General features: G+C 50.7%; 1 protein-coding gene across 1 annotated transcript; it reads left to right on the plus strand.

The window, feature by feature from the left end:
• The first annotated feature begins 13,450 nt into the window (after positions 1 to 13,450).
• On the plus strand, positions 13,451 to 15,235 carry LOC125507813 (patatin-like protein 3). Its single transcript, XM_048672320.1, has 2 exons — positions 13,451 to 14,636; positions 14,727 to 15,235. Exons 1-2 carry the CDS (start codon positions 13,548 to 13,550, stop codon positions 15,087 to 15,089), a joined length of 1,452 nt encoding a protein of 483 aa, XP_048528277.1. The 5' UTR covers positions 13,451 to 13,547; the 3' UTR covers positions 15,090 to 15,235.
• The last annotated feature ends 387 nt before the right edge of the window (positions 15,236 to 15,622 follow it).

A 15,622-nucleotide genomic window follows, 5' to 3' on the forward strand; every position in this document is an offset into this window, starting at 1 on the left:
GTCTTGAGATTCTTTTTGGCCAGTTCCAGATCAAGGTTGAGGCTGATTTATTGCTGGTTCAGTGTAGAGAGTTGAGCACCGAGATCACAAGATTTCTGCGGCCAACACATAAGACTTGTCAGTCGACTGAAATGAAAGACATCACTGCGACAGCTACTCCAAGACTACCATCAACAAAAAAAAGAGGTTCAGATTCTCAGACCACAGTCGACTGCCCGCAGTCAACTATGGTCTCGGGGACTACACAAAGTGGGTGCACTTAGCGTGCCCCCACTAGTTTTAATTCCACCCGGCATGGTCCGCCCAGCGCGAGTTGTAAAAAAGAAAGTTCAGATTCTTAGACCACAGTCGACTGTCCGCGGTCAACTATGGTCTCGGGGACTACACCCAGTGGGTGCACTCAGAGTGCCCCCACTAGTTCAAAGATTCAGCTTAAGTCGATCCAAAGTGACTTATACAATTTCAAAACAGCCACACCCCAGTGGGTGATCAGACGAGAAATATGACCAACTAACCTGGACATTGGTTTGCAGAGCAGCTCCGACGTTGAAGTCCACCTGGCTGGCCTCATGCACCACTTTCATTTGCCCCATCACAAGATTTAACTGGAGAAGAGCTTCCTTGGCAGCAGTCGATGGGTCATCCGAAGTCTGATACGCAGTAAAAAGCGATGCTGGTAGAGCAGTCGAAGCATCTGCAAGATCTGAAGCGTGGAGTTGTATTGGTGCAGCAGAAGTCTGAGCGCTGATCCTGATGGACAACCAGTCGACAGCAGGACGGCGAAGGTGACATTGGTTCAAGCCGGATCTGTCGATTGCTCGACTGCCGCCCCAGGCGTCACGGTCGACTGAAGAACCTGGACCTCAGGCGCTTTCCCGCCCAGTTCCTTGTCTTTCCTCCTCCTCCCCCTCAGCGGTACTTCTTCTTCATCATCCGGGAGCACAACAACGTCCCGTGGAACTGCAATAAATAGAGAAAGTCGTACGGATAGCTGACAAACAATCCAGTCATCCAAATAAATTCGAATCGGGCAGACTTACTAGCTTTGGAGGTAGCTGCGTCGTCAGTTTCCTCGTCGACCGGATTCTTGTCAATGTCCATGTCAGTCGCAGCTGAGGTCAGGCTGTAAAGGTTCATAATCCACTCGGTCAGAACAAAAAAGTCGGTCGGAACAAGAAAATACAGGAAGAACATTTACCCAAAAGCAACAGGAACGTCCATCTTGATTCTAGGCAAGGTCTTCCGAGCCTTCGAAGGATTGACCTTGGGCTGCTTGGTGACCTTCTCAGCCAATTCTGGAGTCGGAGACCGAGCGCGTTTTTGAGATGGAGCACTCGACGCCACAGCTTTACCGTGCCTGCCCATGGGATCATGGTGCTGCTTGGATCGATGTTCAGAACGAGGCGGTGAGTCGGCTACTTCCTCATCGCCCGACTCATCGCTCTCATCTTCATCATCGTCGGCTGGTGACTCCCACTCGCCGCTCTCCTCCGCACTGTCCTCGCCCTCTTGGTCTTTCTCCAGAGCTTGTTCACCATTGGGCATTGAATACATCTCCGTGTAAATCTACAAAACAAGGAGCCGACTGCAAGTTAGTCGAATCAACAAATAGTCGGAAAACACGTCTAAAAGCTCAGTTGAAATGGCCAAACCTTGTCTGGTTGGTTTCTGTCGCTGAAAGGGTTGACTCTCCTGGCGCCCCTGGGGTTGTCCTTGTTGATACCCCTCAGCCACTGTTTTGGCCGCCACCTCCTCCGGATGAACCATGTGGTGTCACCAGCCCCGAAGTACATCCACAAGGAGTGGTCACAAGCTTGGAGTGGTTGGATGCGCCGACTGAGGAACACCTCTAGTAGATTCATGCCAGTGACACCTTGGTTAATCAACTGAACCACTCTCTCGACGAGCATGCATGTCTCCGCCTTCTCCGCGCAGTCACTTTCAACGAAGATGGAGTTTGAACACAATCAAAAGAGAAAGGGGGAAGTCCATTCGATTGGCCTGGCATCACGATGTCCTGATAGTAGAACCGGGTCGACTGCCAGCCCCTGACCGACTCCGGAAGAGTCATCGAGGGAAAAGAACTTCTTTTCCTCTTCTGAATACCCAGACCCCCACACATCTAGATAACATGGGCTTTCTCGTCGTTCGAGTTCGCTTTCTTCACTGTTTGGGAGCGGATGGTAAAGATGTGCTTGAAAAGACCCAAGTGCGGTCGACACCCCAGGAAATTCTCGCACATGGATACAAACGCGACAAGATACGTGATGGTGTTGGGAGTAAAATGATGGAGTTGGGCCCCAAATAAATTCAACAAACCCCGAAAGAAGGGGTGTGGAGGAAGCGAGAAGCCGCGGTCGACATGGGTGGCGAGTAGAACGCACTCACCCGGTCGCGGCTGCGGTTCCGTTTCCCCCACCGGCAGCCGCGCAGACTCGTGGACGATCAGCCCTAACTCGGCCATATCGTCCAAGTCCTCCTGTCGAAGCGAAGATCGGATCCAATATCCCTGGATCCAACCCGACGGCAGCCCCGAGCACGATGAAGACCCCTGATTCGTCTTCCTACTTTTCGCCGCCCCCATCGCCTTCTTTGCGTGTTCCAGTGCCGCCGTTCTCTCCTTCCCCATGGCGGCGGAGCGGTGGCGTCATGAGTGGAGAAGCCGGATGGGGTGAAGGAGCAAGAGGAAGAAGAAGGAGAATGGGCACGCACAGTGCGGACGCCTCGGTCTCGCCGCTTTTAAAGGCCCAATTCCGAGTGGCTGACACGTGGGTCCGGGCGATCCTGTCAAATCCCTCAAACAGTCACGCACGGGATACGTGGCGAAAAAGGTGGCGCGGAAATCGAAATGCCCTGTCTATCCACTCTGCTTACCACGGCACGTTCCGTCTGGCGCGCTCCTACCGGAATTTCGAATCCCGCAAAATCCGGGATCCTCGGAAACTGATCATGCCAAAGATTTCGCATCAAAGATGACACTCAACAAGCGACGTTATAAAAAACAATCGGTAATTGCTGAATCGAGCAAGGCGACTGAAACGAAGCCGAAAGTTCCAACACTGGCCTCCATTCAGAGATGAATTCTTGAGAAAGGCAAGAGTCAAGGAAAGATCAACTTCAACCTTCTTTTCACTCAGACCTCAATCCATTCGGGGGCTAATGATGAGGACATAGACCTGGGGTAGGGTAATAGGCCTGACCTATACGTCCTACCTAAGGTCCTTGTCTTAGAAGCAAAGAAGTTCAAGAGTAAACAAGGTGGACCCAATAAAGGCGTCGAGTGCAGTACACTCGACCTACCATTCACTCGGAGACTACTTCTTCTTTGAGTCACTCGACTATTCAACCACTCGACCATGTAAAAGACCACTCGACGTACAAGAAGACCTAAAGCCATTCTGCACAGCAACAGTCGGGCATTTACTCGTATATTTAATGATCATTTGTAGCACTTTATTACAGACGTTACCTGTAACACTCTCTCTTTATAAACATTGAACCCTGTGTAACGGAGGGGATCTGGGGTCTTGGCGCACTCTATATAAGCCACCCCCTCCTCTGGGACAAGGGTTCGCACCCCCTGTAACTCACACGCATATAATCCAGTCGACCGCCTCCGGGCTCCGAGACATAGGGCTGTTACTTCCTCCGAGAAGGGCCTGAATTCGTAAAACTTGCATGTACAACTCCTCCATAGCTAGGATCTTGCCTCTACATCCCTACCCCCTATTCTACTGTCAGACTTAGAACCATGACACCGCTCTTCTCTCCCACCCGTTCCTTCCTTCCCTCGTTGACGCATGGAACTGTCGGAGAACCTGTCGAAGATGGAGGTGGCAGAGGTGCCGGAGGATCTAAGCATCCAGCTAGCCTGGAAGATCCGCTCAGCTACGCGGCAAACTCGTCGCGTCAAAGCGAAGGCCGAAAGGAGGAGAAGCTAAAGAAGCGGTTAGCCGATGATGGGCCTAGTGCCGTTGGGCGTGGTGGTTGTGGCAGACGTCGCCAGACGGGCACGCCCACAGTACAGATGGTGTCGTGGCCAGAGCATTACAAGCCACCGTACTACTGCGCCGCCAAACAGCTCGAAACCCCCGCCGGTAAGGTGCTTTACATCATCGACGTAAATGCAGCGCCGCTCTTCTCCGAGTGTTGTTCGCCGCAACCCATCCGGGCGCGGATGTTGGCCAGGGAGCAAATGGTTGCCCGCACGCTGTTTGCTACAATGCCTAGAGTGGGGGAGCCTACGTACTATGATCTTGACAGGGAGATGCTCGACATCATCCATGAAGAAGGCCACGGAGGAGGAGGATGGGAAGGTGGCAGACTCAGATCCCACCTAGTCCGTTAAGGCGTTAACTACCAGCAGCACTCCTACACCTAGACGGCCATGCAACAGTCCAAAGCCTAGACCGGCGTGGACACACAACAACAACAACAACAACAACAACAACAACAACAACAACATTGGGCCGCCAAACAGCAGCAGCCATAGGGGGAAGAGGAGGGTAGGATGGTGAGGACGATGATCCGGCCAATACAGTCGGAGATCCGAAGAAGAAGGATAGAGGAGAAAGCTTTAACATGCAGGAGGACGAGCTGTTGTGTGATGCACGGTTGTCCACTAGCCTCGATCCTCTTCATGGCACGGAGCAAAAGGGCACAACCTTTTGGAACAACATTCACATATGTTTCCATGAACATAAGCATTTCGCACCCTACTCCGACGCGGTTATCTGCAACCATGAATAGAAGTTCCTCAACCATCGATGGTACACCATCCAAGAGGCTGTGTCCAAGTATTGCAGGCACTTGAAGCATCTCATCACATGGTGGCCTAGCAGTGCACAATCATCGAGCAAGTAAGTTGATCACTAGCCAGATATGCATTCTTTTGTTGCGCACTAGCCGAACATGCATTCTTTTGTTGATCACCATACAGATATGCTTAGTTTTATTCATCACTTGCCGAACATGCATTTGTTTTGTTGCTCACTAGCCGGATATGCTTAATCTTGTTCTCACATGCTGGATATGCATAGTTAGTTGATCACTAGCGGGACATGCATTTGTTTTGTTTCTCACTAGCTGGATATGCATTGTTTTGTACAGGGTCGGGCGGACAAAATCCCGGGCCCTGTGCGAAACTAAAGAATGGGGCCCTATCTCACTAAAAAATGAACTAACGAGCAATTATAATGTATATATATATGAAGCATAATTTTTATAATGTATATAATATAATGTCTTACATAACAATTGCATGTATAAAAATCATACCTATTAAACTCCCGGTTGCTATTTATTTGAAAATCTTCGTTCTTTTAGTATTCTTTGAAATGAAATCTTCAATGATATCTTCGTAACCAATCTTCTCCAACACTTCACTCTCAAGTGCTATTGTGGCCAAATCGTTGAGTCTTTGTTGTGTCATAGTAGTATGCATATAGGACTTCAATAGCTTCAACTTAGAAAAACTTCTTTCTGCCGATGCAACTGTCACAGGAATGGTCAACAGAACTCTATATGCAATACTTGCATTGGGAAAACATTCATGCCACTCTAATGAAGACACGAAGTAACGATCCATGCAAAAAAATAATTCGGAAATTAGGAATTATGAGTAGGAACTAAATTTAATCGAAAAAAGGACTCACTAAGCACCTAGAGGCTGGAGTCGGTCACGGATCGATCCGACGATGCAACGAGCCAACGAGTATGAAATATGGGAGAGGAAGTCAGGAACAGGAAGGGCCGATGAGGCGAAGGCGACGAGACGATCCGTGGATCCCGTTTCCAGTAGCATCACCGGATCGCCGACGCGACGGTTTCGTGATCGAGAACAGTGCCTGATCGAGAGTTCGAGACGATCCCGATTCCCGATCGTAGCATGTAGCATAGCACAAAGATCTCGTTTTTCTTTACGGACGGCATGTTTCCATCTTACGATCGTTTTCTAGGAACGATCAGTTTTTCCATCTTACTCACAATCTGTAGCCTGTAGGGTAGCGTAGCGCAGCGCTCAAGACATAGCCACATAGGCCCAGCTCCAACACCTCGCGGCCCAGTGCGACCTTGATCTGGAATTTAAAAAAAACACTAGGCCTACATATAAAATTTGGGGCCCCTCAAAATTATGGGCCCTGTGCGGGCCGCACATTTGGCACAACAGTGGGCCCGACCCTGGTTTTGTAGCCTTCTCGTGCTTGTTTGGTGTAAAAGAAATTGGATAAGAAAAACTTCACAACCATGCATTGTTGGTTGGAAGTTGAATGGGCAACTGAAGTAGAACCTTTTCATAGCAAAGACCGCCGCCCAAGCCAACTAGAAAAAAAGACGGTGACCCTACCAACCCTACCCAAGAACCGCCAAAGAAGGTTAGAAGAAATTTATGGGGGAAGAAATGGGAGGAGGACAGGGCGAAGAGAGAAGGTGTGGCGACCAAGATGATGGAGAGGTTCGAGGGCATCGTGTCAAAGGAGGAGGCATGTGTGAAGCGCTCGGACCTCAAGGAGGAGAAAAAGGCAGAGAGGTTCAAATTGTTGATGGAGGTGACGGACAAGAAGCTCAAGCTCGAAGAGAGGTAGACCAAGATCGAAGAGAGGAAGGACGCACTCCAGGAAAAGAAGTTAAAGATCGCCGCCAATGCTGAGGACGCCAAGATGTTGACCTTAAATGTGGACTCTTTGGATGCCGACGCTAGAATGATCGTGCAATCCGTCTGCTACCAGATGTTGCAACGGCAGAAACATTAGTTGGCGGCGGCTGAGAATGAGGACACAACGGAGGTGAATGCCGAGGCGGAGGCGGAGGCTGTCTACGCGGCGACGACGACACCTTGATCAAGGAGTAGACGGCTGGGATTGCCGGTTCGGCAGGGCACAAAATTGCAGGGATGGCCGGACTGATGTTCTTTTGGATTCAGGCATGTAAAAACTAAGCATACATGTCTCTTTTTGGTCGTGATAGGGCATGCAATTCGGCGTTGGTGTGGTCCGACGCGGTGTGTGCGTCCGACTAAATTTGAATTTGAAATTGCCCTTTACTGGCAGACATGTACATGATAGTGTTGGATGGCGGCCTCCCACATCTGTGTCCGCGAACTGCCCCCCCCCCTCCCCCCTCGCAGACGGATGCGGAAGGAAATTTGCGGTTGCCATTGGAGATGCCCTAAGATCAACAAATTTGTTAGTCTTAGGCATTTTATTACTATATGTTGTTTGGTCCATCCATGCATGGTTTTGGCAGCTTTCAGCAGAGGTGCATGCACCATCCATCCCACCTCTCATACTCTTTCCATTTCATATTTTAATATCAATCTACTATATGTTTTGAACCAAAAGTTCAAATTAAGTTTTCGTTTGCATATTCGTGTTTGTCGCGACGAGAACTTGTGAGATACTGGACCAATCTATAATAAATTTTGACAAAAAAAGTCAAAGTTTTCAATATTGAAACTTGTAGTCAAACATTAAGTTTTACCAAGTTTCATATGTTTTTAGGGTTTTATGGCTCTGGACTTAGGACTTGGGGCTTTTGAGCTTAGGGTTTAGTGTTTAAGTTTTAGTTTTTGAAACTTGCTATTACCATCGTTTCATCAAGTTTTAGTAGTTGAAACTTGCCTCTCGGCCAACAAAGTGATTGGTTTCCGCATGAGGATACACCAAACTTTAAATTTCAGTTTCTAAAACATGCGATTTTGTCGTTCACCCGTACCAAGTTTCAACAATTGAAACCTAAGCTATTATGAAAATTTGTCAAAATGTATTTAAAATAGATCTTATTTGAAAGCTCCCACCACAAGCAACATGAGTCTGGAAACAAAAATTAAATTGGACTTACCGCTCAAAAGATACAAACGGTTCGAAATTAAAAGTCAAAAAAAAAAAGAAAGATGGGACGGGTGAAGCTGTCAGAGGTTGCAAAATGCCACGCGCAAGGACCCATAAAAAATAATTAAGGGCTAAAGCATATACACAAAGTAATCAGTTTTTAAATCAAAAGACAATCGGGCGGCCGCAAATATGCATGCTCTCGTCCCTGCGTGCTACAAATCCTCTCCCTGTTGCCACCCCTGTTAATCAAGTGAATTGATTATCTTCTGTTTCCTTGCGCCCAAGGCTTCAGAATCATGCATCATCTATGACGGTGGCCTTCATTTGTACGTAGCACTTTATTCTACAATGATTAGCGGCAGTATTTTCTTGCGGGGATTAGGGGCAAATTATAAGATTAACAAAGCCAAAGCTGTCTACTTGACCGGCGAGATAATTTAGTTTAGTTGGACAAACCAACGGTAATCATGCCGATCCTGTTCTCTTTGTACGTGCGGGCGGGGGTTGTGGCGTACGTGTGAAACATGCATGCACGATGCGGCATGATGGCCTCCATCCATGGAGCTAGGCGCCGGTGCACGCGTCAACCACCGTAGTCGTCGTCGCCTCCTTCAGGTATCTATCTGCCTTTTCATCGCCTCTGCGTACGTGCACACTAATGGAGATTAATAAGACTTGTGATGAAGCTTAAGTACTTTACGTCCGGGATAAGGACGGTCGATCGGAGCACGTTAACTGGAGCTTTCCATGGCTGGCCAAACCAAGCTGGTCTCGTCGCTTGGTCTACACATTCTGGCGCACGTGTGGGGGGCGCAACTTCTGTGCGTACGTATGTGTTGACTGCTCAAAACTCGCTCAAGTCACTTGGTGTATACTTTATTCGATGATGCTTTGGTGATGTGAGAGAACACCCTTACACAAAAGTTAATGGTCAAATTAGCTATGTCATCCTGAAATATATTGTGAAAAGCCACCCATTACCCACTCTACAAAATATCTCATTGGTTCCCACAAATGACGGCCTCTCTACCAAGAAGTGCATGGATAAACCCGGATATATATGAACCCACTTCAGAAAACACATTTCCAAATGTTAAAAAAAATCTAAAAAATGTTGCACGGCTACGTCTCCATGTTCAATGTGCGTGCATAAAGTTTCACAGAAAATTAACTTTTTGTGTGGTCTGTGCAAAAAAGACAAAAAATTATGTCATGAAACACTATTTATAAGCACTGAAATTTGTCTTTTTTTGCGGAAACAAAATAAAAACATATCTTTTTCACAAAACTTTGTGCAGCGCACACACATTTGCGAACATGTATTCGTAAAATTTTCTTTTGAATCTTTTGACATTTTAAAACATGTTTAGAATGTATTTTTTTGAAGTGGGTGCAGGAGGTGCCCTCTCCCTCTCTACGTTCCTTTTGTTCACATACTTGTTACTTAACGCATCACTAAGGAATGGTTCTTTTGGCAGCTTAAAAAATAAGTCACCTCGTCTTGAGCTTTTCACATATCACGTCTCTCTTATTCCTTGAGGCTTCTAAAGTAATTATGGGATAATAATTTAGAAATCTCAACAGATTTAGGAAGCGGCTTATTTTTAAAGCTGGGGAGAGACGACTTATTTTTCAAGTCACCCAAAAGACTAACCCTAAATCAGCCTTCCCAAACCTACATTCCCACCTCGACGATGCAGAGATCGCCGCTTGCATGGAAGGGTGCTCCACAGTCCTCGTCATACAATTAGAAACATTTTTCTTCTTCAGATTTCTTTGTTTGGATGTATAGGTTTATAGAATCTTCAGAAAAGGGTATTGATATGTCTTTGATGAGTACAAAAAACTAAAAACCAGGGACGTGATCTATGTATCTAGAAATTCCCATGTAATAAATGTTTTCATATATGTACACGAACAAGTGTGGATGATACGTGTAATGCAACATGCACCGGTATGGTTCTTCGTGATCATGAGGGTGATGTTATTTTCAGTGCTTGTTAACATCTTCTTCATTGCCATGATGCACTAGAATCTGAATTATCTGCGATTAAAGAAGGATTATCTCTGGCATTAAAATGGAGTCAATGACCAATACTAGTAATTGAGTCAGATTGTTTGGAGGCTGTTAATTTAGTTTGTAAGGGAGATATGGACAGATCAGGAAACAATACTATTGTTCGTGAAATCAAGCAACTTATGGAATAATGAAATTCTTGTATTACTCACATTACTCAAAATATCATAAACCATTTGTTGGCATCTTATGATAGGAGCTCTGGCCGCACTATGGTTTGGCTTGGTTCAAGCCCTCATGAGGTTGTCACACAATCTACTTTTGATAGCGATGCTACGTGAGTAATATAAGTATTTTTCCCGCAAAGAAAGAGAGTCAAATATATGGGTATGAAAATAGCAAATAGTTAATTGCTAGTGATGCAGCTCACAAACTAAAATACTACCCCCCTAATCCATATTAATTGTCGCTGATTTAGTATAATTTTGTACCTCTTCGTTTTTACTTACTTCACATATTAGCTTTGTCTCAAGTCAAATTTTATAAACTTTGATCAAGTTTACAAAAACAAAAACATTGACAGTACCAAATAAATACCATTAGATTATCATTGAATACATTTTCATATCATATATATTTGTTATCGTGAAAGTGTAGATTGTTTTCTATAAACTTGATCAATCCTTTTTAAACTTTGACTTAAGTCAAAGCTAACATGCTGAGTAAACAAAAGCGAATAAAGTGCTAAATCAGCGAGATTAATATGGATCGGAGGAGTGTCTCCTAATGAAATTTACAAACATTTTAAAAGGCAGTGAGGAAATAAAAACGTACTATCTGCTGGCAGCTGGCTGCTTTTGACACATGGACAGCGTGGATATGCATGGGCATATGAAATGCGTACGTGGCATGCAGTTCCGATTGCCTTGTCGACCCATGAATGCATAGTCGACAAACAAACCCCTTTCCGCAATGATACGACGATTGATGGTACGTGTCAAACCTGACGGCGACGGCGGTGAAAAAGCTGCGCGCAGCACGGCCGCACCAACCAAGCCGCAGTTACCACACGCACCTAAGTTCAACCAATCTGCAGTTTAACTAATAACTGCTCCGGCCGGCCGGTTATCAAGTTCAAAGGCCTCGTTCAATGCCGTGCGCGTACTCGTACTGCACACTGATCCTAGCTAGCTGCGACGTCGATCCACCAACGCGCGATATGATGTTAGAGCGATGAGCCATTCAGCAATAATAATAATAATAATGATAATAATAATGATATTAGGGTGATTGCATTTGCATGCATGAATCATGATTCATATCCGTCCACGCAAAATATATAATACTCGGACGCACCAGCTGTTCGATCCGTTTGTCGGTTGTTCTCCGGTGCAAGATGTCAACCGTGATCTTGATGACGACGATCATTCAACGCCTCGGCTCAGAGTTAGTATTTCCGTACATATAAGCGATTTCAGGCGCAGTTCATTCATAATCTTGTATTAGCAGAATGTAAGGCTGTTACTTTGAAATAAAACTTAATTCAAACCAGCAAAAAAGAAGTACCATGGGATCATTTTCTCATTTCAGTACTCCCAAGTCCAACAGACAGCGTGTAAGATCTTTCTCTTAGAGCACCTACAGTCGGACCTTTCAAAATCCGCCTCGTACACCTGGACAGGCTGCCCGGTCACGTTTTTTCAACCGAGACAGAGGCCTCAAACGGGCATCAAACGCTCTGTCTGACCGGCACCCCATATCCAGCCCAAATATGGGGGTGCCCGGGCACGCCCGTCACGTCGGACCTGGCCCATGCTGACTCACCCAACCCCATTTATATTCGTCCCCATCCTCTCGCAGGAGCAAACCCTAGCCACTTCACTCCACTCCCTCCACTCTCCTCCGCCACCCGAACTTACCTCCGTTGGTTTCTGGCCTTCTCCTCCATGGCAGGCAGCAGATCAGACTCCGACCAGTTCGGATCAGTCGACTGGGGTGTCGTCCCGTGTGGGTTGGAGGAGTCAATGCCAGTCCGCATTGCACTGCGCCGCTCCCGGGAGGACAGCGCCCGGCCGACGGACAGATCCGTCCGCCATGACGCCATAGCGTCGGCTCACTAGGCACTCGGGTCCTCTGGTGCTGGATCCTCGCTGTCCCGGCTGAAACACCTCTCCTTCCCCATCATCGGTCGGACAGAGTATGAGTCCCACCGGGAACGGGCGGCCCGTCGTGGGGAGGAGGGCCGCCGAGGCCCGTATCGTGGCAGAGGCAGCTGATGCGGAGAAAGCCATCCGCGTCCGTATTGTGAAGAATCGGCAGCGGATCAACATGTGCGCCGTTGCCCAGGAGCAGAATCAGGCGGTCCGTGCCATGGCCGAACTGCCACCGAAGGAGGAGAAGGAGGACAGCTCCAGCGACGAGCAGACCCGGCTCGATCTGTACTGCGTCTTCGACCGATACTTCCACGAAAAGGACGACAAGGGCGCCGGAAAGGGCAATGGCAGCCGTGGATGAAGTCCACCATAATCAAACATGCCAAATTTTGGTAATATGATGACATGTTTAGCGTAGTGTAATGGAGTACCCAGATGATGCGTGTGCGTCGACATAGTTACATGAGTTTATCTGGATTTAAAATATGGTAATTGAGGTGTCCGGGTGTGGATTGCATTTTTTGAAAAGTGCTCGGCGTTTGAAGGGCCGAATTTATCAAGTCCGGCTGTAGATGCTCTCGGTCCCTTTTACCTCGACCACCCAGCTGGACCAAAGGGTGCGTGTACGTGATCGACCGCACAAGCTTCCTCCAACTGTATTGCGTACTACAGCATACACATGTCGTCACTGCAATAATGCATGCGTACGCGTAGAACAAGATACGGACGGAGGTCGACCGATCGATCATCGACGGAGCGCGCAGAGACGCAAGAGGACGTCCTACGATGATGAGTGGCACATCGCATTGGGTCGCCAATAAGCATCGGCCTCCGATAGGCCAGACGACGTACGTGCCGCGACCATGAACGCGGCGGTACGAACTCCACAGCCTACCGCGCTAGACCAACTGATCAAGCTATAGTTAGCTAGGGTGGTACCGTTCGTGCGTATTGCGCGTACGCGTGCATGCGTCCGTGCAATTACGCGAACCTGCTGCTGCATGCTGCAGCCAGCCAGCCAGGCAGGCGAGCGAGCGAGGAAGAAAGGTGGCCGGCCAGGTCACTCTGATATCTATCTGATCCCGCAGCCCACCTACCCGGGCAGGCCCACTGGCAGCGCGGGCCCGTGGAAACTTAGCTGGCCGGCCCCACCCCCGCTGAGCGGAGCTCCATGCCCCGATCCCGTCGCTCGCACGTGCGGCCCGTGCCGGCCCACTGACGCCCGGACCCGCCGAATGTGGATCGCGTGTCAGCGGCCTCCGGTCCCACGCGTCAGCGGGGCATCCGTGGTACCCGCCAAGCGCGCACCGCTGCCTCCCTCCGTGGACGCGGGTTCAGTAGGAATACGCCTTCTACAGTTGCGTTGCGGGTTTGGCTCGTACTGTACTGTACAGTACCGCTCGTACTGTAGCGTCGTCTCTCCGATTTATAAGCGGGGAGGCGGGGTGGGCTCTGCCCGGTTCAGCTGCGCAGTCGGGAGAGTAAATAAGGACATCCCAGCCAACGAAAGCTCCCACTCCCCCTCCGCCATTACTCCCTGCTCCGATGGCCTCGCCGCCGCAGCCGCAGGTGGACGTGGACCTCGGCAAGCTGAGCTACGAGATCTTCTCCTTCCTCGAGAGCAAGTTCTTGTACGGTGGTGGCGCTAGCGGGGGCGGGGTGTGCTCGCTGCCGGGCACGCCGGGGCGAGGGCCGGTCGGCGGTGGGGGCGCGAGGGTGCGGGTGCTGGCCATTGACGGCTGCGGCCCGGGCCCCGGGGACGCGCTGCTGGCAGCCGCCGCGCTGGCCAGGCTCGAGGCCGCGCTGCGGGCCAAGGCCGGCGACCCCGACGCTCGCGTCGCCGACTTCTTCGACGCCGCCGCGGGGGCCGGCGCGGGCGGCGTGCTCGCGGCGATGCTGTTTGTGAGGGGTGTTGACGGGCGGCCCAAGTATACGGCCGCGGACGCGCTGGCGTTCGTGGCGGCGGGCCTCGGGAAGGGCGGGTGGGGCGGAGGTGGAGGTGGATGGCGCGGGAGGTGGGCCGCGCTGTTCCGGCGCGGGGAGAGGTCGTCGGACAAGTCCTCGTTGTCGGCGTCCTCGTCCTCGTCGTCGCTCCGCCGGGTGTTCGGCGACGCGACGCTGAGGGACACGGTGGCGCCGCTGCTGGTGCCGTGCTACGACCTGGCCACGGGCGCGCCGTTCCTCTTCTCCCGCACCGACGCCGTCGAGAGCGACAGCTTCGACTTCCGCCTCCGCGACGTCTGCGCGGCCACCTGCGCCGGAGGCTCGGCCGCGACCGCGGTCCGCTCCGTGAACGGCCTTACGGCCATCGCCGCGGCGTCGGGCGGCGTGGCAGCGATGGGCAACCCGGCCGCGGCGGCCATCACCCACGTCCTGCACAACAAGCAGGAGTTCCCCCTCGCCGCCGGCGTCGACGACCTCCTCGTCGTCTCCATCGGCTCCGGGTCCTCCTCCGGCGGCACCGCCTCGGGCTCCGCCACCCCGTCCGCCGGGTGGCGCACGCCGATCCCCCCGCGCTCCCCGTCCCCCGCCGAGATGGTCCGCCTCACCGCCGAAGGCGTCGCCGACATGGTCGACCAGGCCGTGGCCATGGCATTCGGCCACACCTGCGGCCGCAACTACGTCCGCATCCAGGTCAGCCAAGCCACAGAGCTTCATCCCGTCCCCCCATTCTTGCCGTCTCCCTTGTTTCAAACACTAACAGCGACGAGTTACTGGTTCCAGGCGGCGGCGCCGGCGCACTCGATCAAGGCGCTCCGGTCGCTGGAGGCGCGGAAGGTGGTGGCGATCGCGGACGGGATGCTGACGCAGCGGAACGTGGAGGCGGAGCTGTTCCGGGGGCGCCGGCTGTCCGAGAAGTCCAACCGGGAGAAGCTGGACGCGTTCGCGACGGAGCTGGTGAAGGAGCACGACCGCCGGCGAGACTCGCCCCCAGGGCTCCTCCCCAACGTGGCCATCAAGCAGGTGTCGCCGACGCCGCCGCGGCTGTCCTCGGCCACCACGTCCTCCGCCGCGACCACGGGCACCACCGGCAGGACCGCGTCCACCATGCCGTCGCCGGCGTCGACGCAGGACTCAGGGCACTGACACGACACGGATCAAGAGCCGATCATGCATGCGACGTGGACGGGTCACCCTCCTTCCCCAGTTTTGTACATTTGCCCGCCTATGCAACAGAGGAGTCGAAATGCTTCTACGAGTACTAAAGTTTATTTATTTATCCTCTGCTCTCCTCTGTTCTGCTCCCTCCACGAGTCGCCGACATGTGGGGCACGATGAAAAACCCCTATGAAGTCAAGCTGATTCTATTATACTCCGTAGCTCACATCACAACTGTCCGTCCACTTTGTCGAGTGGCATTCGAAAAGCAGTTCACCGCGAAATACTATACTATACTGCCCAAAATTGAAATCGTATGAGCAGCGAATACGATGTGTCAATGTGTAAAGCAGAAAGGAGATGCCATCCCTTTGAAAAAGCGGTTTTCTTTCTTCCCGTTTTCCCTCGCGGGCAGGTTGAATTGAAGCCGACGCGGATCGGATTAGCCCTAATTGCCCATCTGTTCTGATGCTGACAGACGGCTAATAAATAGTACTACTAGTAGCTTGATCGATTGCAAT

Source organism: Triticum urartu, chromosome 5, assembly GCF_003073215.2.
Source record: "Triticum urartu cultivar G1812 chromosome 5, Tu2.1, whole genome shotgun sequence".
Classification (NCBI taxonomy): Eukaryota; Viridiplantae; Streptophyta; class Magnoliopsida; order Poales; family Poaceae; genus Triticum; species Triticum urartu.

Excerpts from the sequence above, each read along its gene's own strand:
- LOC125507813 (XM_048672320.1), top strand. The coding sequence starts at position 13,548 with ATGGCCTCGCCGCCGCAGCCGCAGGTGGACGTGGACCTCGGCAAGCTG. Across the intron at positions 14,637-14,726 it reads GCAACTACGTCCGCATCCAG|GCGGCGGCGCCGGCGCACTC; the intron begins GTCAGCCAAGCC and ends TACTGGTTCCAG.